We start from the raw sequence: 27749 nt of genomic DNA, 5'->3' as shown, positions 1-27749 counted from the left end.
TGATGAACGATGATAAGAGCGCCCCTCACTTCACACGGGTGTGATTATTTTTCTATTTGTTAAGTTAAATTGATTACGCTGAATAACTGTTGCAATCTTATATGGGACCTGCCAAAACTTTCTTCAATTCGGTAATTCTAAAAATATTGTGTAGATACAGGCTGGAATATGATTCAGATCAGTGCCAATCTGGGAACCCATTCGGTTAAAAAAAAGTCACTATTAGAATGTGTGCTAAGGCTAAAATGTCATTTAAAATCTAGATGGCATGTTATGTAGACAGATGCCAGGCCATGTATAGACCTGGCATCCTATAGTCTGTACTCTGTATAGTTTCAATGTACAGATTATTGATAGATTCTTTTTTTTATATTATACTGTTTAGACTGATCTGGTTCTTGGTTTACCTATGATCCTAGATGACTATTTCTATGCATTTGATGTATTACCTCGTGTTTTTGGCTTGCTGTAAATCGATCTCGATTGCCTAAATTGTAAATTGCAAATTTGTGTTGAGAGATTACTCAAGCGCAACATGGAAAGTGGTTTACCTGTGAGTGGCCTTCAAACTCAGTGAACCGCAGGTAGGACATGATTACTCAGTCTTACCTAATGGGGGATCACTTACTGCCAACGAAAACAGACAACCTTACTCACGTCACCATGCATAAACTATAGGCGAGTGGAACCACACCATTCAAACAAACAGAGGATTAGAACCTGCACAAACCCAGGGAAAAAACTCAGCCCTGCCCGAACGAGCCTGTTGTCATAACTGCCGGGTGCAACAAGCTCTTGTTTTCGTTTATTTCTGAGTTTCTGACGTTCTTTTGTTGGTTCACTCAGTGTTTTGTTATGGCTTTCCTATAGCTCCAGTTAGCTCATAACATTAGCTGCTGATGCCTCTCGCTCCGCGTTGCGGTGTTCAGAGTATTGGTTTTCATGCCGTTCAGACTCCCATTGGCTTAGAAGGCAGCCAATTATCATGACAAGGTCGCTAGGAGGCAGCCAATCATGACTAGGTTGTGTTTAGAGTCGTCTTTACGGTCGTCAGTCGTGCAAATGTAGGCCAGGCTGCTTTGCACCTGGCAAAAAACAACTGCCACGATTGCCACGTGTTGTGAAAATTAGTACTGTAAAAAATTGTTGGATGTTTCTGTGCTTGTGTCTCAGGTCTGACGGTGGAGTGGTCCGAGAGTGACCAAAAGAAGAGAATCATCAATGTGCCCTCTGACCTGTACGAGCAAGGCTGTATCCACGACGTGGAGGCTGGCCTGAAGGTGATTATTTCACCTGCTTGACGTGATGTTTGAGACTAACCAATCGGCCGTGGACTTTGGCCTTATGGTTGCATGTATGTTGATGAGCTGTGTGTGTGTGCGTATGTGTATTTTGCCAGGCTGCGGAGGAGATTGGCTACCCTATAATGGTGAAGGCCTCCGAAGGAGGTGGAGGAAAGGGCATCCGCAAGGTCAACTCGGCCGACGATTTCCCTAACCTCTACAGACAGGTTAGTGCAGACTCCATAGTCGAACTGTCATTTAGCTGGGGACCACCTGGAATCCCCTCAAGGACCCCCGGATCACTGGTTGAAAACCACTCTAGTATGTCATCGCTGTTGGGGTGGACACATTGTATGATCCCAAACCGTTACTTCATAGGAGATGTAATATAGAATTGAAGTGTTCCCATTGGATACAGTGTAATTATTATTTATTTAGTCACAACCTTTTCATTGGTTGAATATTTATCAAACTGACAAAATTTACCACATCTTGTGAAACTTATTTTTGTTTGGCTTCCTTCAGACAATGCAGCAGCATAGATAAAATAACATCAATCACAGCAAGCACAGCAAACAAAGGGATACAATAAAAAGAAGGAAGAAAGGGCAAACAACGAGTAAAAAAGAGAGTAACATACATGTGCATGATTTCCCTGTAGTAGCAAAGTTAAGCAAACTTTTTGTGAACAGCTTCACAGTAGGTTATGTTCCATACATACACATAACACATTTTAGTTTAGAAAAGGTGCAACTTCGAGCATAATAGTGCTCTGCCAGTTTTCCCAAACGAATTTTGAGGAAATACAGATATGCAAGGTCACCACATGATTACGAAATAAGCTTAACTTCCTCCTCGTGTGTCTCCAGGTCCAGACGGAGGTTCCGGGATCGCCCATCTTCGTCATGCAGCTGGCGAAGCACGCGCGGCACCTGGAGGTGCAGCTCATCGCCGATCAGTACGGCAACGCCATCTCGCTGTTCGGCAGAGACTGCTCTGTGCAGCGACGGCACCAGAAGATCATCGAGGAGGCCCCCGCTACTATCGCTACCGCCGCCGTGTTTGAGGAGATGGAGCGGGTATGGACCCCCCCTATGTTACACACTAACCCATTTAGACCCCAGGACGATTCTACACATGTCTTCGAAATCATGACAGTTTTCTGATAAACCTCTGTTTCTATGCCAGTGGTGCTCAAAACTATTTCATGTCAAGGAGCCCCAGAATGATATGCATTTGGCCGCCGACACCCATCTCAAAATATGTTGTTCCAGGGACCCCCCCTCCCCCAGAAGCAAAGATTTGAGTTAAAAATGTTCACTCTGAAAGAATATATATTCAAAGTTTGCGCCACATTTTCACGATTATTTGAGTGGTGCAACCACTCCAAGGAACAGCAATGTCCACTATGTGACTATGTCACTATGAGCACGAGTACCAATGACTACCAAAAGTGGCGCTGTTGTGCCAGAAACAGAGAGAGAGAGAGATAGTGCTGCACTGCTGCCTGCTAATGAGAGACAGAGGGAGGGGGGGGAGTTGCACCACTCAGTTTACACAGGTGTGATTTTTCAAAAATAGCAGACCTACAAGCTCGTAGCACGGCACTCGTTGCCGTGCTATGAGCTTGTAGATCTGCTATTTTTCAATAGCTAAAGTATAACATAATGCTTAAAACACCAAAAGGGGTTCCCGCCCAGAATGGGCTACAGTCCAGTGGTGGAAATAGTACTCAAATGTATATTTGATTATATTTGGCAAAATGTAATGACCTGGTGCTCAAAATATGGACTCCTGGCTCCAGTTTGAAAGTGGTTAAAATGTACAAAAACTAACTTGAGGGCGGTTCTTTCCACCCATCCAGTGTGCGGTGAAGCTAGCCAAGATGGTGGGCTACGTGAGCGCCGGTACAGTGGAGTATCTCTACAGCCAGGACGGCAGGTTCTACTTCCTGGAGCTCAACCCTCGTCTCCAGGTGGAACACCCCTGCACCGAGATGGTGGCCGATGTCAACCTGCCCGCCGCACAGCTGCAAGTGAGTCTCACTGACGCAATTCAATTCAAATTAGCTTTTTTGGCATGAGAAAACGTATACGTTTACATTGCCAAAGCAAGTGTTACAAAAATATAATGAAACGGTTGAAAATGGGGAAAGTATTTACAGTTGGAGGGGGTACAGCATTGTGTAAACAGAGCTATGGCACATTGCATCGTTATATTCTATATGTATGTACAGGGTATAATATTATAGGTATAAATCTTTAGAAGTAATTTTGGGACAAATAGCAGCATTTTCCCTCAAAACTATTTAAATAGTATACAAAAGGAAAAAAAAGGAGCAGCTCTGTTTACATGTACAGTAGTCCTTCCATTCCATTGGCTAACCTTTTATCGCAACAGTTCACAAATCTTGCTGCTGTGTTCGCACATGGTTGTAGTTCTCCCAACATGCAGACACACATGTGCGTGTACGTACGTGAGCTGCTTGGGAGGGTATGTGTTACAATCACGTGTTATCTACTCGACCGGTGTCTGTTTAGTTTTGTGACAAAGCTGGCATGCTTCACCGCCCAGCGCTAGAGTAGGCCCCTTTAATCTCCATGGCAACCGACCAAGAAGAGAGGCGATACGCAGAAACTATAGTTTCACTAGGCTGCTGTTTAGGTTTGTGTGTGCGTGTGTACACACACTCAACATATATAGGTCAGTTGCGCTGAAGCTGAAGGTTGGGGTTGCGTTGGGGTACGGCGTACATGTACCGTACTATGGCCAAAACAGTCCACCTCTATAATTATTTTATACTTTCGAAATGTTTCACAAATAGCAGACATACAAGGTCGCAAATCGCAATGTGCCTTGTAGATTTATTCTTGAAAATATTCTTGAAAAACATGAACAACACCAGGTGGAAAGTGGATAAAAGAGCATGGACAATGAAGTGGAAATAATGATGGAAATATGACATTTATTTTATTTGTATCCAACTGTTTGTATAGAGAGGAATAGAAACTATTCTAATAATGCTAAATAATTGCGATTAGCTCAAATAGTTGCAATCAGGCCATTATATAATAATTGTGACAGCCTGGCGGAGATATGGGCTCTGTGGTGCACCCCTCTAGTTTATGCACGTGCAACTCAAATACTGTACAAATGTAACCAAATGGACCCTGTGAAGTCAGGCATGGTAGCAGCAATCATCTATAAAAGGCTACGGTTATATTTGACTGATATTTTGTTCCGTGTTTCACTTCGTCCAGTGAAGAGAGCATCATGTAAATCCTTAATGTCTCCTGTCTAGATTTCCATGGGAATCCCTCTGCACCGCATCAAAGACATCAGGATGCTGTATGGCGTCCAGCCCTGGGGGGACTGTGCCATTGACTTTGAGGGTCTGGTCACGGCCCCCTCCCCTCGAGGCCACGTCATCGCAGCCCGCATCACCAGCGAAAACCCTGATGAGGTATGTGCTACTGTCTCTCTCTCTCTCTCTCTCTCTACCTGTCTCTATCCCTCTCTCGACACAGGACATAGAATTTATACACAGTAAAATCCTCTGTGGTAATTTAACTTAAGACCCCATTAAGACCTGAGACAGTTTTCTGAAAAACGTATGTTTCTATAACAGTGGTGCTCGCTGTGAAAGAATATATATATTCAAAGATTTGCTCACATTTTCAAAAAAAGAAAGCAGATCTACAAGTTCGGTGCAGCGCAATGAGCTTGTAGATCTGCTATTTTTCAACAGCTAAAGTTTAAAATAATGGTTAAAAAGTGGTTAAAAGCTAAGGCGACACAGATGTGTTCCAGGTCTTGTAATGGGTTAAAGTCCAAATTTGAAGGGCCCTGATTAAACATCTGTGTGATGTGTCGTTGTTGCTGTAGGGTTTCAAGCCGAGCTCGGGAACGGTGCAGGAGCTGAACTTCCGCAGCAATAAGAACGTCTGGGGTTACTTCAGCGTGGCCGCAGCCGGAGGCCTGCACGAGTTCGCCGACTCCCAGTTCGGACACTGCTTCTCCTGGGGGGAGAATCGTGAGGAGGCCATATCGTGAGTATACACTCACGTACACACACCCAACACTGGATGACACGGTTGGTGGCAAATGGTGGAAAAATATGTCAATTCTCCCCTCTGTTCGTTCGTGGGAGAGCACTCGGCACTATTTTTCCTACTCAAAGATGCAATCGATAACTACTTTTGAGAGGAGCTTCTAGACATTTGTGAATGAATTGAACTCAACTAGGTCATAAGCTCACCATTCAACCTAGCTTCTAACTGCATGCCGTGACATTAATAAGTTGTTAATGAGTTTGTTTAATTCCCCAAAATCCAAACTATCCCTTAAACCTTTTAAGCACTTAAACCCTATATTCTTTGTTGACCGGGGTCCTCCAGCGGTCTAATACCTTGATCCATTCTTTTTTTTGCCTCTAGTCGGCACCAAATCTATTCATCTGTAATGACATACCCCACATAATTAGGACGCTAGGGCTAATGCGGTTAATGGGTTTTATGTTTTGTATGATGTGAACGGCACCCAGCGAGATGTATTTACAGTTGTCTTTGTCTCCATGGATTAAAGTTCTGTCGCCACAACCGATTTCAGTCATTTGGATTCCATAGAAGTCTGTATATTCTATAGAATTGGGTCCTGCACCAAAAATAGGCTATCTACAAGCTTACTGCTTATTTACAAGCTTTTTATATTGTTAAGCACTTTGTGACACTGTCAAAAAAGATGTATGCTATATAAATATAAGTTTATTATTATTACAACATGTCTCGCCCAGGCGGTGGCGTAACCGTCTGGGCACCCGACTGGTAATCCAGTCGCAGTGTGCCGCGGGCTCGACTCCCGAGCCCGACACGGCCTTTACTGCATGTCTTCCCCCATCTCTCTCCCGTTTCCTGTCAGCCTACTGTCTGTCCCTTCAAAAACCAATAAAAGGCGTAAGCCGCAAAAAAAATATCTTAAAAAGAAAAACATGTCTCAGCGCGACGTGTTGTATGCTTGTAGATTTTTTCGTCTTCCAGAAAACCCTAACGATCACAGATATTTCATAACCGCTATCATTAACGCCTCAACCTGCAATTTCTTCAACTGGTTAGCTGTATGGCTACCTAAACATCATACTTTTACCTATTGTGCTAAGTGTGTAGGACTAGGACACACGGCGCTAGTGTGTGGCGGCTCCTTTCACGCTGTTTTAACAAATTACATATTAGGACTTGTTCCTAGAAAGTAACATTTTTCAGTTGTGAGATTTAATTTAGCTTTAATCCATGTGTCTCTACGCAGTAACATGGTGGTGGCTCTGAAGGAACTATCCATCAGGGGAGACTTCAGGACCACGGTGGAATACCTCATAAAGCTCCTGGAGACGGAGAGCTTCCAGAATAACACCATCGACACTGGCTGGCTGGACAGGCTCATCTCGGAGAAGATGCAGGTATACAGCCATATCTCTCATTTGGGTGCGAGCTATGAGGAGCATGTGTACTAGCATGTAGCATCACGTTTCTTAAACGGTTCTCAAACGTTTTGATTTCAAAGACCCTTGTATCTCTCAGTGGTTGCTTAATACCATAAGACAGTGGTTCTCAAAGTGAGGTCAGGGACCCTCAGGGTTCCTTCCTTGAATGGGCTTCAAATGGCCACTTTGCGTTAGTTTTATGATTTTAAATTGCATGCTCACTTAAAAAAGATAAACGGATGAGTTGTTAATGCTGTGTGTGCAGGCAGAGCGTCCAGACACCATGCTGGGGATCGTGGCCGGTGCGCTCCACGTAGCCGATGTCAACCTGAGGAACAGTGTGTCCAACTTCCTGCACTCTCTGGAAAGGTACAAAAAAAAGTCTTTTAAGAAGTCACACTGTAGTCTGTAGAGTAGACTGAACTATGAAACTGCCCCTAGATCAGTCTATCTGTTGGATAGAAAACACATCCACAGGGCATCTAGTGGAACAGCGGTAAAGTTCCCACCACTGCAGAGACTACTAGGGGGGTTTGAATCCTCCGCTGTGCATCCGGCTTGGCCGGGCTCTCCAGCAAACACAATGGGCTCTATGCACACATGCCATTTTGGAAAGACAGGTGTTACCGCTGATACTAATGAAGGCTCTGTTCCATTCTGGTCAATCAGAGTCAGGGTGCTGCTATTGTGCATGTTGGCTCACTGGAAACACTCTGCTACACCATCTCAAAGTGTCCTTGAGTGGGTTCCAAATGGACCCATACGGGTGTGTGTAACTCTTGAGAGTTATGGGGATCCTTGAAATGAAAAGGTTTGAGAACCACTGTACACTAAATGCAACAGAGACTTACTTAGTATCATCGGGTAACACCTGTGAAGGAAGTACGGAAGTGGCCCAAGTTCTTTCCAAAAGGGCGTGTGTGCATATAGCCCATTGGCTGTGTTTACGGGTGGGAGGCCGGTTGGGAGGCCGGGCAGAGTGTGCAATTTCTATCGCTACACTAGCGACTCCTACAGCTTGGCCTGTTCAGCAGGATGTGAAACTGAGAGGAGGAATGGCATATTCCAATGGCAACACTTTCCCGGTGAAACTCCTCACTGTTGGGTGAAAAGAAACTGCTAGCGACTCCATGTGTGCATTGGATTAGGGCACATGGTTGTCTGCAGCCTCCCACACGACCAAATGTAGGGCTTGGCAGTGACTACACAAGAGGGGGTGAAAACTGTGAATTGGTGTGAACGACTAAATTGGGAAAAGGGGGAAAATAAATATAAATATCTGCCTCACTAACACACACCTTTTGTATCATGAACTACGTCAAAGATTGTTTAGTAGATGTGGAAACCTGGATCTGATATGGTTAAGCGACGCAGAGAGAGGTTTTGAACATAAGATATTCACACTTGCAGAATATTTAGAGAGAGTGTGGGACAAAGCAGACAAAGAAAACATATATGTGATGTATATTTATTTCTGGTTTTGGGTATTAACCAAATATTTTCTTTTTATTTTTGTGTAGTTTCTGTGTTCAGGATGTGATTTTGTGATCATTGTTTGTTTCTGGTGTCTTATAATCCTGTAAGGGATGGATCTGTTATGGAAATTAAAAATCGTTCGTTCGTTCGTTCATTCATTCATTCATTCATTCACACTCGCACACATCTCCCACTGTCTTTTCCAGGGGTCAGGTGTTACCCGCACACACGCTCCTCAACACGGTGGTGGTGGAGCTGATCTACGAAGGCACCAAGTACGTGCTGACCGTGACGCGGCAGTCTCCCAACTCCTACGTGGTCATCATGAACCAGGTGTCTGCCGAGGTGGACGTCCATCGCCTCAGCGACGGAGGCCTTCTGCTCTCTTACGACGGCAGCAGCTATACCACCTACATGAAGGAGGAGGTGGACAGGTACGTTACTGTTTAACTATACCACCTACATGAAGGAGGAGGTGGACAGGTACGTTACTGTTTAACTATACCACCTACATGAAGGAGGAGGTGGACAGGTACGTTATAACTACCACCTACATGAAGGAGGAGGTGGACAGGTACGTTACTGTTTAACTATAGCACCTACATGAAGGAGGAGGTGGACAGGTACGTTACTGTTTAACTATACCACCTACATGAAGGAGGAGGTGGACAGGTACGTTATAACTACCACCTACATGAAGGAGGAGGTGGACAGGTACGTTACTGTTTAACTATAGCACCTACATGAAGGAGGAGGTGGACAGGTACGTTACTGTTTAACTATACCACCTACATGAAGGAGGAGGTGGACAGGTACGTTACTGTTTAACTATACAATTTACAATTTACAATTTAGGCATTTAGCAGACGCTCTTAATCCAGAGCGACTTACAATAAGCAAGAACAAAAAGCATGGGAATACATCACATATGTAAAAAGCATTTATCGCGAAACATGCGTAAGCTAAGAACGTGACTAGAACATATCTATATAATGACACTATACATATAAACTATAACTAGAACATATCTATATAATGACACTATACATATAAACTACACATATATGCTATACTATGCTGTACATATATACTATGAAGTGCTATGACTACTATACACTATATACTATGAAGTGCTATGACTACATACAATGCACTTATTGTGCTGTCTACATGACATGCTATAAGTCTGTTTCAAATGCTATATAAGTCTAAGAAGTGCTGTCTAAGGGGGGTAGGGTAAGTGCTATGGGCCATGATGGAGTCTGAAAAGGTGGGTTTTCAGACTACGGCGGAAGATCGGGAGTGATGCTGCAGTTCTGATTGCAACGGGAAGTGCATTCCACAGTTTTGGGGCCAGAAGGGAGAAGAGTTTGGGACGTGTGGAGCGTTGTCCCGGCGTTTTTAGTGAGGGTACTTCCAGCTTCCCTGCGTTGGCTGATCTTGAGTGCGCGGGAGGGTTTGTAGGGTTCAATCATGCTGGCAAGATATGGGGGAGCCATACCTTTGGTTGCTTTAAATGCCAACATCAGAGTTTTGTATTCTGTGCGGGCAGCGACCGGGAGCCAGTGCAGGGAGCGGAGCAGGGGGGAGACATGTGAGAATTTTGGCTGGTTGAAGACCAAGCGAGCTGCGGCATTTTGGATCAGTTGGAGAGGCTTCAGTGCACATGCCGGTAGGCCAGTAAGGAGAGAGTTACAATAGTCAAGTTTTGACAGGACTGTTGTCTGGATTAGGAGCTGGGATGATTCCTGGGTGAGGAACGGTCTAATTCGTCGTATGTTATAGAGTGTGAACCTACAGGATCGAGTGACAGCTGTGATGTGAGTTTTGAACGAGAGCTGACTGTCCAGGACAACACCAAGGTTCCTGGCTGTTGGGACAGACGTTACCAGGGCGTTGTCTACGGAAATAGTTAGCTCCCGCATCGGGCAGGACTTAGCTGGGAAGAAGAGAAGCTCAGTCTTGTCTGGGTTCAGCTTGAGGTGGTTGGAGGACATCCACTGTGAGATGTCAGCCAGGCAAGCAGTGATGCGCTCTTCCACCTGGGTGGCAGAGGGGGGGAAGGATAGAAACAGTTGTGTGTCATCGGCATAACAGTGATAGGATATATTGTGAGCAGAGATGATAGTGCCAAGGGATTTTGTGTACAGTGAGAAAAGGAGGGGACCAAGTACAGATCCCTGTGGGACCCCAGTTTGGAGGGTTCGGGGGGATGATAACAGACCTTTCCAGGAGACCTGGTAGGTCCGGTCGGTGAGGTAAGAGGAGAACCACTTTAGTGCCGTCCCGCCGATGCCTAGATCCGCTAGGGTGTCTAGGAGCAGCTGGTGGTTCACTGTGTCAAATGCTGCTGATAGGTCTAGGAGAATCAGGACTGCGGAGTGGGAAGCAGCCTGGGCAGCATGTAGTGCTTCTGTGACTGCCAGCAGGGCAGTTTCTGTGGAGTGGGCCTTTTTGAATCCGGACTGGTTGGGATCCAGCAGGTTGTTATGTGAGAGATGGAGAGAGAGCTGGTTGGAGACAACACGTTCAATGCTTTTTGATAGAAATGAAACCGGTCTGTAGTTCTTGACATCTGAGGGGTCAAGGGTTGGTTTCTTGAGGAGTGGTGTTACTCTGGCTGACTTGAGGGCAGATGGGACGCAGCCTGAGGTTACTGAGGTGTTGATGATGGAGGTGATGAAGGGGAGCAGATCAGGTGCGATGGTCTGGAAGATTGGAGACGGGACAGGGTCGAGAGGACAGGTGGTAGGTCTAGTGGAAGTCACTAGTTGTAGGACCTCGTCTGGGGAAAGAGGAGAGAAGGAGGACATACATGGTGTGTTGGGGTTAGTGTTGGTTGAGTCAGATGCCACTTTATGGGGGAGAGGGGGGAAGGAGCTGCTGATATCGTCAACCTTCTTCTCGAAGTAGTTGACAAAAACATCAGCAGTGAGGGATACCACTCTACATGAAGGAGGAGGTGGACAGGTACGTTACTGTTTAACTATACCACCTACATGAAGGAGGAGGTGGACAGGTACGTTACTGTTTAACTATACCACCTACATGAAGGAGGAGGTGGACAGGTACGTTACTGTTTAACTATACCACCTACATGAAGGAGGAGGTGGACGGGTACGTTACTGTTTAACTATACCACCTACATGAAGGAGGAGGTGGACACTACAGGTACGTTACTGTTTAACTATAGCACCTACATGAAGGAGGAGGTGGACAGGTACGTTACTGTTTAACTATACCACTCTACATGAAGGAGGAGGTGGACAGGTACGTTACTGTTTAACTATACCACCTACATGAAGGAGGAGGTGGACAGGTACGTTACTGTTTAACTATACCACCTACATGAAGGAGGAGGTGGACAGGTACGTTACTGTTTAACTAGACCACCTACATGAAGGAGGAGGTGGACAGGTACGTTACTGTTTAACTATACCACCTACATGAAGGAGGAGGTGGACAGGTACGTTACTGTTTAACTATACCACCTACATGAAGGAGGAGGTGGACAGGTACGTTACTGTTTAACTATACCACCTACATGAAGGAGGAGGTGGACAGGTACGTTACTGTTTAACTATACCACTCTACATGAAGGAGGAGGTGGACAGGTACGTTACTGTTTAACTATACCACTCTACATGAAGGAGGAGGTGGACAGGTACGTTACTGTTTAACTATAGCACCTACATGAAGAAGGAGGTGGACAGGTACGTTACTGTTTAACTATAGCACCTACATGAAGGAGGAGGTGGACAGGTACGTTACTGTTTAACTATACCACCTACATGAAGAAGGAGGTGGACAGGTACGTTACTGTTTAACTATAGCACCTACATGAAGGAGGAGGTGGACAGGTACGTTACTGTTTAACTATACCACTCTACATGAAGGAGGAGGTGGACAGGTACGTTACTGTTTAACTATACCACTCTACATGAAGGAGGAGGTGGACAGGTACGTTACTGTTTAACTATACCACCTACATGAAGGAGGAGGTGGACAGGTACGTTACTGTTTAACTAGACCACCTACATGAAGGAGGAGGTGGACAGGTACGTTACTGTTTAACTATACCACTCTACATGAAGGAGGAGGTGGACAGGTACGTTACTGTTTAACTATACCACCTACATGAAGGAGGAGGTGGACAGGTACGTTACTGTTTAACTATACCACCTACATGAAATAGGAGGTGGTCCGTACCTTATTTAGCCTTCATCGTATGACACTGTGGCACGCTGAAAATAGGCAATCTGCAAGCTCTCAATTTTTGGGGAGTGACCAATGCCTGTTGACTTTTTATTTCATCGTCTCTGGCCATTATGATTTGTAAATACATTACTCAATGGTTAAACTTGGTTAGTACTGTTTTTCTTTTGTATTTCGCAGGTATCGCATCACCATCGGGAACAAGACTTGTGTTTTCGAGAAGGAGAACGACCCGACGCTGCTGCGCTCGCCCTCGGCGGGAAAAATCATGCAGTACACGGTAGAGGACGGCGGGCACGTGTTCTCTGGCCAGTGCTACGCTGAGATCGAGGTGCGTGACATCCACGTGAAAGAGCATTAACAGCACGTTTGCCGTAATTTCATAGATGCGAATTTATAGATGTGTAAACGTGCGTCAACATGTGTGTGTGTGTGTGTGCGCTGTTTGTCCAGGTGATGAAGATGGTGATGACTCTGACGTCTTCAGAGTCTGGGTGTATTCACTATGTGAAGAGAGCCGGGGGTGCTCTGGAGCCTGGCTGTGTCATCGCCAAGCTGCAACTGGACGACCCCAGCAAAGTGCAGCAGGTACTTTAGATCACTGTTTCACAAACACATCTGTGGGTCGCGGGAAAATTTGTATGGGTCCCTTTGTTTTTTTGTTTCCTACATTTTGTATTGAATTAATATAATTTCAAGTCATTTACATAAGCATTTACATACACCAGCTTTCATGAATTGAAAACAAAACTCAATAATTTTTTTTCAGCAATTTTAGGAAGAAATAAAATAAATCAAAAATCCCATAAATTAGAAAACAAATGTTTAACAGTTAAGCTGCATACCCCGTGTTCCACGCTATTTAATCCATGTTTCGGTGCTGCTTATTACGCTAAACCCGCTATTTGTTTTATGTGTTTAATAATTAAAAAGAGAGCGGATTTGTCACGGACCTGGTGACGAGGTTGTTGCGTTATGATGACGAAACCGGAAATCGAGCCGTGCTCTGGGCTGCAAGGGCTTCTGGGAAAATGAGTTCAATGCAAGTGAACGGTGGTTTTGACTGGACTCGCAGAGCCCTCGTAGCCTGTTGTCGCTTCGCATTGCACAGGGGCCCTGCCCACCACTATCTAACCGTGTGTGTTTTTTTGTCCCCAAGGCGGTGCTGCACTTGGGGGCCCTGCCCGCTATCCAGGCCGTGGCGCTGAGAGGGGAGAAGCTCCACAGAGTATTCCACAGCACACTGGACCACCTGATCAACATGATGAACGGCTACTGCCTGCCCGAACCCTTCTTCGGCATCAAGGTACCCAGAGTCCACGCGTAGCATAAAGGCCTATTCATAGTCCAGTTTTCGGTGAAGAGGTGACCACCGAAAACTACAACATGACGTCACGCCGCGGTGGTCACCGCTCACACAACACATCTCTCTGTTTTACTAACCACCTAAGTCACCTCTTCACCTATGTACTTAAGTATAATGTTGAGGTATTTGTACTTTACTTGAGTATTTCCAATTTCCAATACTTTCACTACATCTCATAGGCAAATATTGTCCTTTTACTCCACTACAATTATTTGAGATCTTTAGTTACTAGTTTCTTTGAAGATTTTCAAAACACACTAACCACTTCAGATCAGCACAATATATATTTCGGCTATTTTCGAAAGCTTTTTTTTTTTCTTTTTTTGAACAAATTCCAATGAAAACAAAAACAAAAAGGAAAGAAAGAAAAACACAAACAAACATGAAAAAGAAAAAGTCGACATAGAGCAAAGAGGAGATCCGGGCACACTTAATGTTAAAAGGAGGAAATATTTTATTGAACCAACCAGGTTCAATAAAATATTTCCTTATTCTCCCTTATTCTTTGTGTTCGGTCTTAAATATTGTCCATTTGTCCCCCATTTGTTCTTCCTGCCGTCTCAGACAGTGTGTCAGTTTCTCCATGAGATACAGTATATCTCCTGAATCAACTCCTCCCATTGTCCCTGTGTTGGAGGTTCCATTTGTCCCCATTTCCATTTCCTCCGTGATAGTTTTCTTTCCTGCCGCCAATAAAATGTTTACCAGATCTATCCTCTCCTCGTATCTTGCCCTCCATCAAGTTTCCTAAATACAAAACCTCACACTTCATAGGTACCTCATATCCCAATATCTTTTGTATCTGATCATGTATCATTTTCCAAAAATCATCCATTTTGGGACATTTCTAAAATACATGCGAGTGATCCACATTTACATCTCCACAACCCCTCCAACATTGTATCTGTTGCTCTTAATCTTTGGTGTTGTAAAAGAATCTGCATAGATTTTTCCAAGAACTCCCTCCATATCCGTGAATTGTTAGATGTGCATTTTCCACATATGTATCCAATTAATTTTTCCAATTAATTTCTATGTTAAGTTCTGCTTCCCATTTATTTTTAATATATTCCGTTGAATGACTGCTACTCATCAAAATTGTATATATTGCTGATATAATTCGAATCTTTTTCCCCTTGTATATATTTTTTAATAATTTGGACTATACCATTCACTTCTATGGAGGCCATCCCTTTGATTTCCTTAGTGTAATAATCCCTTAGTTGAAGATACATGAAGAAATCATGCTTATCCAACATGTATCACTCAAATCTGTGAAACTCTCCAATACCCCATTTTTCATTCCTCTATTACTCCATATTTTAAATCCCTTATCATGCCCTGCAGGTTTAAATGAACTATCAAATGCCATCCATTTTAAAAGATTTTCAAAAGATTTTTTTTATACATTTTGAACTTGAGTAGTTTGAGTACTAAACTACTTTAAGTACATTTTGATGCCAAAGCTTTTGTACTTTTACTCAAGTACATTTTGAATTCCGAACTTTTACTTGTAACAGAGTACTCAGTATTTATTGATATTTTTACATAAGTAAAGAATGTGAGTACTTTTCCCACCACTGATAAACCCGCCGTTCCTTGTCTCCCCCCCCCCCCCCCCCCCCCCAGCTTAAGGAGTGGGTGGAGAGGCTGATGAAGACCATGCGAGACCCCTCGTTGCCTCTGCTGGAGCTGCAGGACATCATGACCAGCGTGTCGGGTCGCATTCCCCCCGCCGTGGAGAAGGCCATCAAGAAAGAGATGGCGCAGTATGCCAGCAACATCACCTCGGTGCTGTGCCAGTTCCCCAGCCAGCAGGTAACGCACGCACGCCCCCTTTTCTAAATGAGGCTATGGGCCCTATCTCGTGCCACCCCTCATCCATAAACCTATTTGCCATTTTTTACTATTTTGAAAAACATTTTCAAATGTTCAACTTTACTAGACGATCTCCATCGACAAGTTGTGAGCTTGTAGTTCGGCTAGTTGAACTATTTTAAAATGTTTTTCAAAATAGTACAAGATGGCAAATACGTTTAGGGGTAAGGGCTGGTGCAAGATATATCCCTTTATGTTTATTCTGCTTGCTTGTGGTGCAAGAATATTTCACAATACTTCTAACTGATGGAATGCCAGTCTGAACTAGAAAGGTCGCAATTTAAAAAAATTGCAAAGTGTGGTTGCCACAGTTGCTTACATAGGCCCCTCCCACTAGCGTTGCTAGCCAATTACTTGCTTTTGGCTTTTGGTTGATTAAACCACCCCGGACATGTGATTCAAATTTGGGATGGATTGGACATTCCGTTCGTGATTTATGGCATTTTTTGTGATATAGGCCCCTCCTACTAACTGCGTGTGCGCGTGTCGCGTGTGTGTGGCGCACTGGCGCTTACTTCAAATCAAGAGTTTTAATTCTGAAGATGGAATGTTCTAATCCCTCCTTTCCAGATCGCCAACATCCTGGACAGCCATGCTGCCACTCTGAACAGGAAGTCAGAGAGAGAGGTGTTCTTCATGAACACCCAGAGCATCGTGCAGCTCGTTCAGAAGTGAGTACATCCTGAAGCATGAGGTCAGTCCGTTGCTCTCCCCAGGTTGGCAGAGGGAGTGTAGAGCCCAGGATTACACTAGGCAATTGACACTGGGTGAAAAAAAATGGGTTACAAAATCGTGGGATAAAAATTATCTAGTAAATATTATCACTAGTGAAAATAGCAGATCTACAAGCTCACAACGCGGCGCGAAGCGTCGCGTTGCTATTTTCACTAGTCTGTGTCCCGGGCAAACGTTTAATTTCTCTTTTGGGTCACGGGCTAAGAAGTTTGGGAACCACTTGTCTAAACTGACTGCAAACTTGTCTGCCAGGTATCGCAGTGGCATCCGTGGTCACATGAAGGCTGTGGTGATGGATCTGCTCAGGCAGTACCTCAAAGTAGAGATCCAGTTCCAGAACGGTGAGAAATAACATCTATACACCGACATTTTAGCTTTAAGGATCATGTGTGCATGCGCATGTGTGTGTGTGGAATAATGTATGCATGTAATGGGGTTTAGATTTGGTCTCTTTTAGAAGTTGCCCAAAAGCGTTGCAGTTCCTCAATTTGACCAGTTGAGGGCACTGCCGCACAACAAACGTTTTGTACCCCTCTTACCACTTTGCCTGTAGATGTCCAAACTATCCATTCCTTATGCATGCGCTTGTTCACACAGGAGTGACAGGACACTATGATAAGTCCTATATGCATGTTCTTGTTCACAGGACACTACGACAAGTGTGTATTCGCACTGCGTGAAGAGAACAAAAGCGACATGGCCAATGTGCTCAACTACATATTCTCCCACGCACAAGTGACCAAAAAGAACCTCCTGGTCACTATGCTGATTGTAAGTGTCCACTTAACGTCTAGTCCATTTGTCATCAAAGATTTGATAGATTTTTCAACAACATAACTCGCATGACTTACATAAAAGGCAAAGAAAAAGACAAAAAAAATAAAAATAAGACAAGAAAAACAAAACGCAACAAGCAGTCAAAAACTACACTAATAGGACAACACCCCTCTACACTCTATAGTTAACAATAGTGATTTTATCATCTGTAATGTATTGCACAAATGCTTAATGCACCAATCCTTTAATGTATAAATATTATAAAAGTAGTCCCATAACTAACATTATTCTTTCTGGCAATCGAATTTGTGATTTGTGAAACACTGGGTGTTTTACTGTGCACGTTGTCCTCTTGCGTTGTCCAGGACCAGCTGTGCGGGCGAGATCCCACGCTCACAGATGAGCTGATGACCATCCTGACCGAGCTCACCCAGCTCAGCAAGACCACCAACGCCAAGGTGGCGCTTCGTGCCAGACAGGTCTGATGACCCCCACGTGCCATTCACCTTACATTTCCTTACATCCTTACATTTCCTTGCTATATAGTATATACAGAACACGTACAGTAGGCCTATTCCCCTGTCCTGAAATTGCTCATTTCATTGCTACAGTACAGCACACACACATACTGTACAATGATGCACCGTGTGGAACCGTTGGCCGTGCAGAGCCATGAGGCCCAGGAGCCTATCTCTCCTGACCTGTTTCCTTAGCGTGAGCCAAGTACACCCCCTGGACATGACGCTAGTATGTCGCAGGGACTTATCCCCAATCCAACCCTTGATGCTGAGTGCCTTCTTTGGTATGACCCGGCTGGGGATTGAACCCCGACCTCCCAGTCCCAGGGCGGACAGTCAAACCCACAAGGCCACTGAGACCGTTAAGTCGCCACTTAATCATTAAGGGGTGACTTCATTAAGGTTTAATGCATCCTGCAGCAGCTATATTAATTTATGACCAACTGGAAATAATTATCATAATTATTTTCAACTCCCCCCCCCCCAGGTGCTGATCGCCTCCCACCTGCCCTCCTACGAGCTCCGACACAACCAGGTGGAGTCCATCTTCCTCTCGGCCATCGACATGTACGGACACCAGTTCTGCATCGAGAACCTGCAGGTATATACGAGGTGTCAGGCAGTGGTGGAAAGTAACTAAGTGCATTTACTTAAGTACAATTCATAGTTATTTCCAATTTCCAGTACTGTTACTTCTACTCCACTACATCTCAGAGGCAAATATTGTACTTCCACTCCGCTACATTTATTTGAAAACTTTAGTTACTTTGTAGATTTTGATTATTATTAGAAAATATACAGTAGCCACTTCAGCACTATATAGATTTCGGCTATTTTCAAAAGATGTGAAAACTTGAATTGGGACTTATGACCACTTTTACTTTTGGTACTTTAAGTACATTTACTTACTTTTGTACTTTTACTCAAGTACATTTTGAATTCATAACTTTAACTTGTAACGGAGTAGGTCTACAATGCAGTATTGATACTTTTACTCAAGTAAAACATTTATATACTTTAAATACTTTTCCATCACTAGTGTCGGGAAACAGCTTGTGTGTGCACCATGTGCTCTTCTTCTTTACTTTTTATCTATATTTTTTATCCCACAAATTTGTAACCTTTTTTTTCCACCCAGTGTCAATTATCTAATGTAATCCCTCCGCCAACCTGGGTAGAGCAACGGACTGACCTCATGCTTCACCAAGTGATCTTACTGACTTAGTGACAAGTTGTCTCCCTGTCTTTGTAGAAACTGATTCTGTCCGAGACGTCCATCTTTGACGTGCTCCCCAACTTCTTCTATCACAGTAACCAGGTGGTCAGGATGGCTGCTCTGGAGGTAAGAGTGCCCTTGTCTTTACTGCTGTTGCTGAATCGCCTCTGTGTTTAACCCATTTAGGCCTGACCTCGAAATTTAAAAAAAATCTTCTAAATCCTCCAGTTTTCTGAAATATTTTCACAATTTTTCAAAAATAGCAGACCTACAAGCTCGTAGCGCGCCACTCGGTGGCGCGCTATGAGCTTGTAGAGCTTGTAGATATTTTTCAATAGCTAAATTATAACTTAATGTTTAAAACACAAAGCACCCCTCCTACTAGTATGGACCGCGACGGAGCACTGGGAGCAGTGCCGTCTCAAGCGAACTTGAGCCACGAGAGACACCACCGAGCATGCGAAAGCACGCAAGTTGCCGTGTCGAACGTTGCGAGGTTCGCTTAGCCCTGTTCGAGTAGTTATGTTCCCCGACTGCCCCTCAAAGTGGCTACTGGCCAATCACAGCACGTCCTGTTTACTCAAACGCGAAGGCGATTCAGACATGTAGAACGTTTATTTTTTTTAGTTAGTTAGTTAGTTAGGTTTGTAAACACAAAATACAGTGTAAGACCCATCTACAAGCTCATGGCTTGTAGATCTGCTATTTTTCAACAGCTAAAGTATAGACTTAGTGTTAAGTGGTAACCTAAAAGCTCCAGGTCATATAAATGGGCTAACTCCATGTCTCCACTTCCCTCCCTCTCTCCCCGTGCGTGCAGGTGTATGTGCGCAGGGCGTACATCGCCTACGAGCTCAACAGTGTTCAGCATCGTCAACTGAGGGACAACACCTGTGTGGTGGAGTTCCAGTTCATGCTCCCCACGTCGCACCCCAACAGGTAACAAATATGTAAATAGTGCTTATTGTCTCCACCAGGCCGAAGGCATGGGGAGAGAGTATGTTTTGCACTCCGTCCGTGTGTGTCCGTCCTTCCTTCCTTCCTTCCTTCCTTCCGTCCTTCCGTCCGTCCGTTATCAGCTAATCTCCGGTACCGTTGGCCCGATCCATGCCAAACTGTGCACACACACTCCATGGATGCCAACGATGAACCTCTGCCCCAAATATTCCTCAACGGCCTGTTATAGCGCCACCATGAGGCCGATTTAGGCAAAACACATTTCTGTAGATTACCCGTACACATTTTATCCATACATCACACAATTCGGTATACACTATCTACATAGTCATGTGATCAACACGGATTTGCACCATTTCCCATCTTCCATCCTGATTGGCTAATATTGGCTTCCAAAGCTCACATGAATGGTCCGTTTCGAACAAAATGCCACAAATCACAAAAACAGTGTGCAATTTCCGTGAAATTATACACGTACATTTCCACTAGGCCGAGGACGACATACCACTCATTATTTTCCAAATCAGCCTCATGGTGGCGCTATAACAGGCCAATTCCTGTTTTTAGCTATAACTGCATCAATCTGTATACAACTTATGTATGCGCACTCCCTAGAGGCCATGGAAAAACATTTTCCCTGCATCCCTCCACATCTGCCGGTTATAGCGCCACCATGAGGCCGATTTCTGCTAAACACATTGCTTATGTTAGTCGCACAGATTTCATCCAAATATCACGCAAATCGGTACACACGATCTCTGTAGTCATGTGATCAAGACGAGTCTGTTGGATTTCTCAGATTGTACACTGATTGGCTAACATTGCCTTCCAAAGTTTTCAGGAGTTTTCAAAATGCTGCACATGTCCTGCTCATCCAGAATTCTATCCTCAGAGATGCTATGAGTGATCTGGCTCTGCATTTCCTCAACAAAATGAAGAAAATTGTTACAAAAAACATGTTTATATTACTCCTAAACATTTTGACAAACATCACACACAGTCCTATCCTCCTGGTGGAGACCTGTGCCCAGAAGGGCACTTTTTCTAGTTTATTTATTTTTTTGTTAAATGAACACTTTAGATTTAGATATGTAAATATGTAAATGGTTGTGCTTATATATTTTATTTTTTGTTAAATCTAAAACACTTTAGATTTACAGGGCACATAGGTTAATACATAACCTGGCTCTGCATAACACCCCCCCACCCCACCCCCCTGCTCCTGACAGCGTTTGTTGGCGGGTGATGGGGCCCATGCTAAATAAAACTAAAAGCACTCATTTGTATTAACTAGCCTTCAAATCGTGTTGGTTTGAATAATGTGTTCCTTCCACGCGTTACGTCGTCCAACCGGGGAAACTCCCCCCTGTCAGGTGAAAAGAAGCAGCTTGGACTCCTCATGCATAGAATGAAGCATGAGGTCATTCTGTTGCTCTCCCCAGGTTGGCAGAGGAAGTGTAGCGCCCAGGATTAGTACATTAGGTAATTGACACTGGGTGAAAAAAGGGGTTGCAAAATCGTGGGATAAAAATTAAGAAAAAATAATTGTGTTGGTTTACTGAGAGCACGTTGTTCTGTGTTTTTATATGGACCATAATGCCTAGCGGCGTGCGTAGTCACCACTTGCCAGATGCTGTGTGGTTTTGGTGTAGCAGTAAACCATTGCTCATTAAAAGCAAAGTGGTGTGTTTATCGCTAGAAAAAGGTGATAATATTAATGAAATAAGCGTACAAGCCACAAAGGATTACTGTATATCTATTTAAATTAAAATAAACACAATGAGTTTGGATACCAGCTATAGCTGCCACTCACTACGACAAAGTACTGTACACGCATACAATACAGATGGTAACAGGATAAGGGACAGCTGAGCCAATTTGACATAGCCATGTCAAATTGGCTATTTTGTATCCATTCAGATATGCACATACACGCATATACAGATATTGCAACATATACCCATGCTCATACACGTACACCTAGAACAATCTGCATAATTTAAGTAAAAATAGTATCTTAATTTAGTTTTTTTTTCCCAGTCAGCAACTTTTGTAATGTCTTTAAAAAAATCAATAAATTGTTTAGCACTAAAGGAGAAACTGCTATGGACTTCCAGCATGTGGCACTGGCTGCTAGAAGCATTAAGGTCTCTGTAGAAAGACCAAAACATTAGATTATTTTATGCTCTGAAATTAAATTCTTCCACACATGCCTTTGACACCCGATCCCCACTCCCCCACCCCGCCTGTTTATGTTGTATTCCATGTAAAGGATGCTGTGGAAAAAGACGGCATTTGACAAAACTAGAACTATTTTGCCTGGTGCCATGTTGAGTCACAAGTCCCGGCGGTGAAGCAGTTGCTTCTATGCCACCTGATGGAATTTGGGAGACACAAGGGGGGCAAACTACAGCAAAGTTTGTGTTGAAAGTGCCCTTATTTAGTATATATATATTTTTTTACTTAATGTTCTACCAGTGTGGTTGTAATCCCTGTGTGTGTGGATGCATTGGATGTACGATCGTTGTGATGATGTATTGCATTTCCTGCTTGCTGCTTTGCGGTGCACGTGTGTGTGTGTGTGTGCTTTTCTTTGTCATTTAATCACCAGGATCAGGTTTGTCAGTGAAGTTGGACGCAGTCACAGCTTCTTCTAACAATCATTGTATGCTTGTTTTATTTGCATGCATCTTATTCCATGTTGGTATGTGGATTACACCCTGCGTGGTTGGTTGGCTGATAATGATGAACAACAGCATGCAAATGATTGCATGACATGAGAACGTATTGTGGTGGTCACTGCAGTCTCCTGTCATGAGAACGTATTGTGGTGGTCACTGCAGTCTCCTGTCATGAGAACGTATTGTGGTGGTCACTGCAGTCTCCTGTCATGAGAACGTATTGTGGTGGTCACTGCAGTCTCCTGTCATGAGAACGTATTGTGGTGGTCACTGCAGTCTCCTGACATGAGAACGTATTGTGGTGGTCACTGCAGTCTCCTGACATGAGAACGTATTGTGGTGGTCACTGCAGTCTCCTGTCATGAGAACGTATTGTGGTGGTCACTGCAGTCTCCTGTCATGAGAACGTATTGTGGTGGTCACTGCAGTCTCCTGACATGAGAACGTATTGTGGTGGTCACTGCAGTCTCCTCCTACTCTCTTTTGAATTTGGCCCCGAGGAGATCTCAGAAAGGGAAATGCGTGTGATTGACGATTACATTCAAGGATGTCGGTCCTTTTATTTCCCTGCAGTCGCACACATATTCCCAGTGGTGGAAAGTAACTAAGTACATTTACTTAAGTACAATGTTGAGGTATTTGTAATGGAGTATTTCCAATTTCCAATACCTTTACTTCTATATCACTGCATCTCAGTCCCAAATATTGTACTTTTATTCCACTACATTTATTTGAAATGTTTAGTTACTAGTTACTTTGTAGATTTCGATTCTTCTTAGTACAAAACATGAACCACCTCAGTCCTATATACATTTAGACCATTTGAAGATAGCCGATCTACAGTACAAGAAATGGGACATTCTGCACAATGAGTACTTTTACTTTTGTTACTTTTTGATACCAATAATACTTTTGTACTTTTACTCAAGTAAGTTTTGAATTCCGGCCATTTACTTCTACATTGCAGTGTTGATTCTTTTACTTAAGTAAAACAATTGAGTGTCGTACTTTTTCCACCACTGCATATTCCTGAATTGTGACTGATTGTTTTGTGATCGACTGCCTGCCACTAACCACTAAGTAATCAATAATGTTGTTTGATTGCAGAGGGAACATCCCCACTCTAAACAGGTATAGTAACCGTTCTTCTTATTGAAATCTATAGCCCTAAAGACACCATAGACTGTAGCTAGCATGGTAGAACACTCCTCCACATAATGAAGTCATGTTGTGATTGGCTATATGCTACTTTATTGCTATAATCAATCTGATGATGGAGACACTGGACTGAGGTCTGGCTGGTCAGCTTGGTATTTCTTAATTTACTCACAGCAAGAGCATGGCCTTTGGCGGTTTCAGCCTCCATGTCCCAACATTTTTTGAGTGTGTGTATGTGTGTGTGTGACTGTGTGTGTGGGAGGGTGTGTGGGTGGGTGTGTGTGGTACCTGTCTAAATATTGTGTGTGCCATGTATTTGAACACTGTCGAGTGCAACTGCAATATACCATCGTGAGAACAAATGTCAAGTAATTTCACTATGCTGTAAGACGAAACATTTTAGATTTTTTTTTTTGGTGGGGAAACGTTTTTACGTTGCTGTATATGTGCACTGAAATGTGTGAACTGTCCTACCAGGAAAGTGTCCGTTCCGATTATCAAAGTCATGGATGGTAATTTTCGAGCAGCTAAGACCCAGGAGGATCTTAAAACACAGGATAGCAAAAGTCAAGATACAAATACAGAGGAGAGTAACACTTCAGATTCCGAATCTATGGACAGGTTTGGCCCTCAAATAAATATACCTCCTCTAAAAACTGGGGCAACTCTTTTTCACTTTAAAGGGACTAATATTCAACAATGTGGAACCCTTCGGGATATGAAAAAATATCTCTGGTTGGGGTTCTTTTCGGTGTCTTTTTTTACCCCATCATACATGATGTTTGGGTTCATAAATATTGCAATCACCGTTCGGCTTGACTAACATGGTCTTTCCTGTGTCCGCTGCACATGCCCTCTGTAATTCTCTTATAGTAATTTTCATTGATACATGTTTTTAGTGAGGTCCAACGGGGGGAAAAAAATAATTGCACTCTACACTTCTTTCTACTCTGCTCTGACCCACATTCACAGTAGGGTTTTCTTTAAGCGTGAATTTTGAGCCAGATTGCTGTATTAAAGCAGTCGAGAACCGAACTAGATATGGGCATGATGGAAGCCAGGTGCACAGGGTGACCAGATGTCCCCCTTTGCGTGGGACAGTCCCTCATTTCCAAGACTTTTTTCAGGTGTCCCACAAATTGAGACCCTGTCCCACATTGTGATTGGCAGGCATCAGTGTTCAAATGCCCTAATAGTTAGTCCCCTAATAGCCTTCTTGTTGTCTCTTTTCCAGCAAGATGTGTTTTTAAGCCCATTATAATGATATGAGAAATATCCCCTAGGCTACAGCACCAAGTCGCCCATATCACCAAAAATATCATTTTAAAACAAAATGTGAGACTCCAAAATGTGCGACACTTCTGTCCCTCAAATGAACAGTTTGGATCTGGTCACCCGGCGTGCAAGGGGAGGCCCCCACCCCCCCTCTCATCCACTCTGCTAAAGTTCTGGGCTGGGGAGGAACTATGTACCGTTGGGTTGCACGCCTCCTCCAGTGTAACGTGTGCTGTTCTGTGTGTGTTGTCGCCATCACTCTCCAGGATGTCGTTCTCGTCCAACCTGAACCACTACGGCATGGTGCATGCGGGCGGGGTCAGCGACGTGCTGCTGGACACCTCCTTCACGCCGCCATGCCAGCGCATGGGCGCCATGGTGTCCTTCCGCTCCTTCCAGGAGTTCACCAGGTCAGCTCTTAAACCTGGAATGGGCTATATGCACAGTTGCACACAAGCCATTTTGGAAAGAAGTTGGGCCCCCTTCCCTACTTCCTTCACAGATGTTACCGCTGATACTAAATGAAGGCTCTGTTCCATTCTGGTCAAACAGAGTCCGGGTGCTACTATTATGCGTGTTTGGCTTACTGGAAACACTCTGCTACACCAGTGGGTGTCAATGTGTCCCTGAGTGGGTTCCAAATGGTCCCGTACAGGTGTGTAACTCTGAGAGGGTACAAATGGAACCAAATGGACCCATTTGTACACTCTCAGAGTTACGGGGGTCCTTAAAATTAAAAGGTTTAAGAGCCACTGCCCACTAAATGGAACAGAGCCTTAATCAGTATATCATTGGTAACACCTGTGAAGGAAGTAGGGAAGAGTTATTCTGTGTGCCCCCCCCCCAAGGACCCCTGATCCCACGTTTAGAACCGGGGGTCTATATTCTGTGCATAACGGCTCTGTTGTAAGCAATAAAGCTCCTTTGAATTGAAAATGTAATGTAACTAACCCTGACGATTGGGCCCGTCTCTCTGCAGGAACATTAACGACGTGCTGAGCTGCTTCTCAGACTCTCCGCCGCCCAGTCCGACCTTCCCAGAGGGAGGCAACCCTGTGCTCTATGCCGAGGACGACATCAAGGTGAGGACACAGTGGCGGCAGCAGCGCAAGCTTGGTGCTGTTGACACCTTCCCAGTGGTGGAAAGTGGTGGAAACTTTCTATCACTGGGAGTCAACTGTCAACACCACTGTACTTAAGTACTGTACTTAAGTACAATTTTGAGTTATTTGGTACTTTACTTTTTTTACTATTTCCAATTTCCAGTGCTTTTACTTCTACTCCACTACATCTCAGATCCAAATATTGTACTTTTACTCTACACCATGTTTATTTTAAAACTATAGTTACTAGTTACTTTGTAGATTTTGATTATTATTATTACAAAACATAAATTATCCACTTCAGTGCTGGATACATAGCCGATCTACAAGCTCACAATGCGACGCATTGTAGATTGGCTATTTTCAAAAGATTTGTATACATTTTAAAAACTTAAAATGGGACATTTCTGCATAATGAGTACTTTTACTTTTGTTACATTTAAGTACATTTTGATGCCAATACTAAGTACATTTTTGAATTCCGGACTTTTACTTGTCACAAAGTATTTCTATATTGCAGTATTGATACTTGATACTCAAGTAAGAAATGTGAGTACTTTTTCCTCACACCACTGATTGCGTCAAAACAAATGCAATCTCTCTGGCAACATTGCCAGTATATTGCTTCAGGTTGTTCCTTGTCCCCTTGCAGAGTATCCAGTATATTGCTTCAGGTTGTTCCTTGTCCCCTTGCAGAGTATCCAGTATATTGCTTCAGGTTGTTCCTTGTCCCCTTGCAGAGTATCCAGTATATTGCTTCAGGTTGTTCCTTGTCCCCTTGCAGAGTATCCAGTATATTGCTTCAGGTTGTTCCTTGTCCCCTTGCAGAGTATCCAGTATATTGATTGGGGTTGTTCCTTGTCCCCTTGCAGAGTATCCAGTATATTGCTTCAGGTTGTTCCTTGTCCCCTTGCAGAGTATCCAGTATATTGATTGGGGTTGTTCCTTGTCCCCTTGCAGAGTATCCAGGACGAGCCTATTCACATCCTGAATGTGGCCATAAAGACGGACAGTGACATCGATGACGACGGCCTGGCGGCCATGTTCCGGGAATTCACTCAGTCAAAGGTCAGAGCTCAGCCTAGCCTCCGATTCCTCCTCTGTTCAACACGGGAAGTCGTGGTGGTCAGTTTATCGAGTCGAGCGACATGTCTCCTTTTTGTGTTGCATGACGTTCTGGGGTTTGGGCATTCATAATTTATGCGACTCGCCAATAACTTACTACTTCTTTACAACCAGTCAGAGTGTGCAACATTTTAGGACGGCGTCTGCAACCATTCATTTTTCCAGAACTATGCGACACCACCCAGTGCAAGGCTCTCCCGTGACACATTGCTGCCGTTTTTGACAATACGTTTGTTTTGCGGAATGCGTTGCTCGACACAGCATGAATAGACCTTTTATTTCTAGGTTCTGTTACAGTTTGGAGAGATCTTCTCATTCTAACAGGTCTAATTTTGTTTATTTTTCATCCTAGAAAGTGGTGCTCTTTGAACACGGCGTCCGCAGACTGACGTTCCTAGTGGCTCAGAAGGTGAGGACCTCCTTTCTTATCATCCCAGTGCAGGGCAACCCCGTTTCCTTACAAGCCACTCCCTTGCTTATCACTAAATCCCTTTATCTCAATAGAATGTA

General features: G+C 43.9%; 1 protein-coding gene across 5 annotated transcripts in view; it reads left to right on the top strand.

Annotated features, from left to right (window-relative positions):
* The window catches only part of LOC306928489 (acetyl-CoA carboxylase), a 74241-nt gene that overhangs the window by 11931 nt on the left and 34561 nt on the right, over positions 1 to 27749 (top strand). For 3 of the 5 annotated variants that reach the window (XM_079508651.1, XM_079508652.1, XM_079508650.1), the window contains exons 8-33: positions 1174 to 1280; positions 1400 to 1510; positions 2153 to 2362; positions 3148 to 3318; positions 4585 to 4746; positions 5169 to 5332; positions 6585 to 6735; positions 7025 to 7128; positions 8442 to 8669; positions 12631 to 12781; positions 12904 to 13038; positions 13610 to 13756; positions 15446 to 15634; positions 16265 to 16365; positions 16682 to 16770; positions 17076 to 17200; positions 17572 to 17685; positions 18212 to 18325; positions 18977 to 19066; positions 19761 to 19879; positions 23686 to 23709; positions 24214 to 24357; positions 25278 to 25421; positions 25991 to 26093; positions 27075 to 27182; positions 27592 to 27648. In XM_079508651.1, coding sequence (XP_079364777.1) covers positions 1174 to 1280; positions 1400 to 1510; positions 2153 to 2362; positions 3148 to 3318; positions 4585 to 4746; positions 5169 to 5332; positions 6585 to 6735; positions 7025 to 7128; positions 8442 to 8669; positions 12631 to 12781; positions 12904 to 13038; positions 13610 to 13756; positions 15446 to 15634; positions 16265 to 16365; positions 16682 to 16770; positions 17076 to 17200; positions 17572 to 17685; positions 18212 to 18325; positions 18977 to 19066; positions 19761 to 19879; positions 23686 to 23709; positions 24214 to 24357; positions 25278 to 25421; positions 25991 to 26093; positions 27075 to 27182; positions 27592 to 27648 — 3362 coding nt within the window. The remainder of the gene's footprint in view (positions 1 to 1173; positions 1281 to 1399; positions 1511 to 2152; positions 2363 to 3147; positions 3319 to 4584; positions 4747 to 5168; positions 5333 to 6584; positions 6736 to 7024; positions 7129 to 8441; positions 8670 to 12630; positions 12782 to 12903; positions 13039 to 13609; positions 13757 to 15445; positions 15635 to 16264; positions 16366 to 16681; positions 16771 to 17075; positions 17201 to 17571; positions 17686 to 18211; positions 18326 to 18976; positions 19067 to 19760; positions 19880 to 23685; positions 23710 to 24213; positions 24358 to 25277; positions 25422 to 25990; positions 26094 to 27074; positions 27183 to 27591; positions 27649 to 27749) is intronic. The other 2 variants (XM_079508653.1, XM_079508654.1) reach the window with 2 other exon arrangements.

The sequence above is a fragment of the Electrona antarctica genome (genome assembly GCF_951216825.1).
Source record: "Electrona antarctica genome assembly, chromosome: 8".
NCBI classification, from domain to species: Eukaryota; Metazoa; Chordata; class Actinopteri; order Myctophiformes; family Myctophidae; genus Electrona; species Electrona antarctica.
The sequence above is the reverse complement of the archived record's forward strand: the minus strand, read 5'-3'. Positions and strand labels throughout refer to the sequence as shown.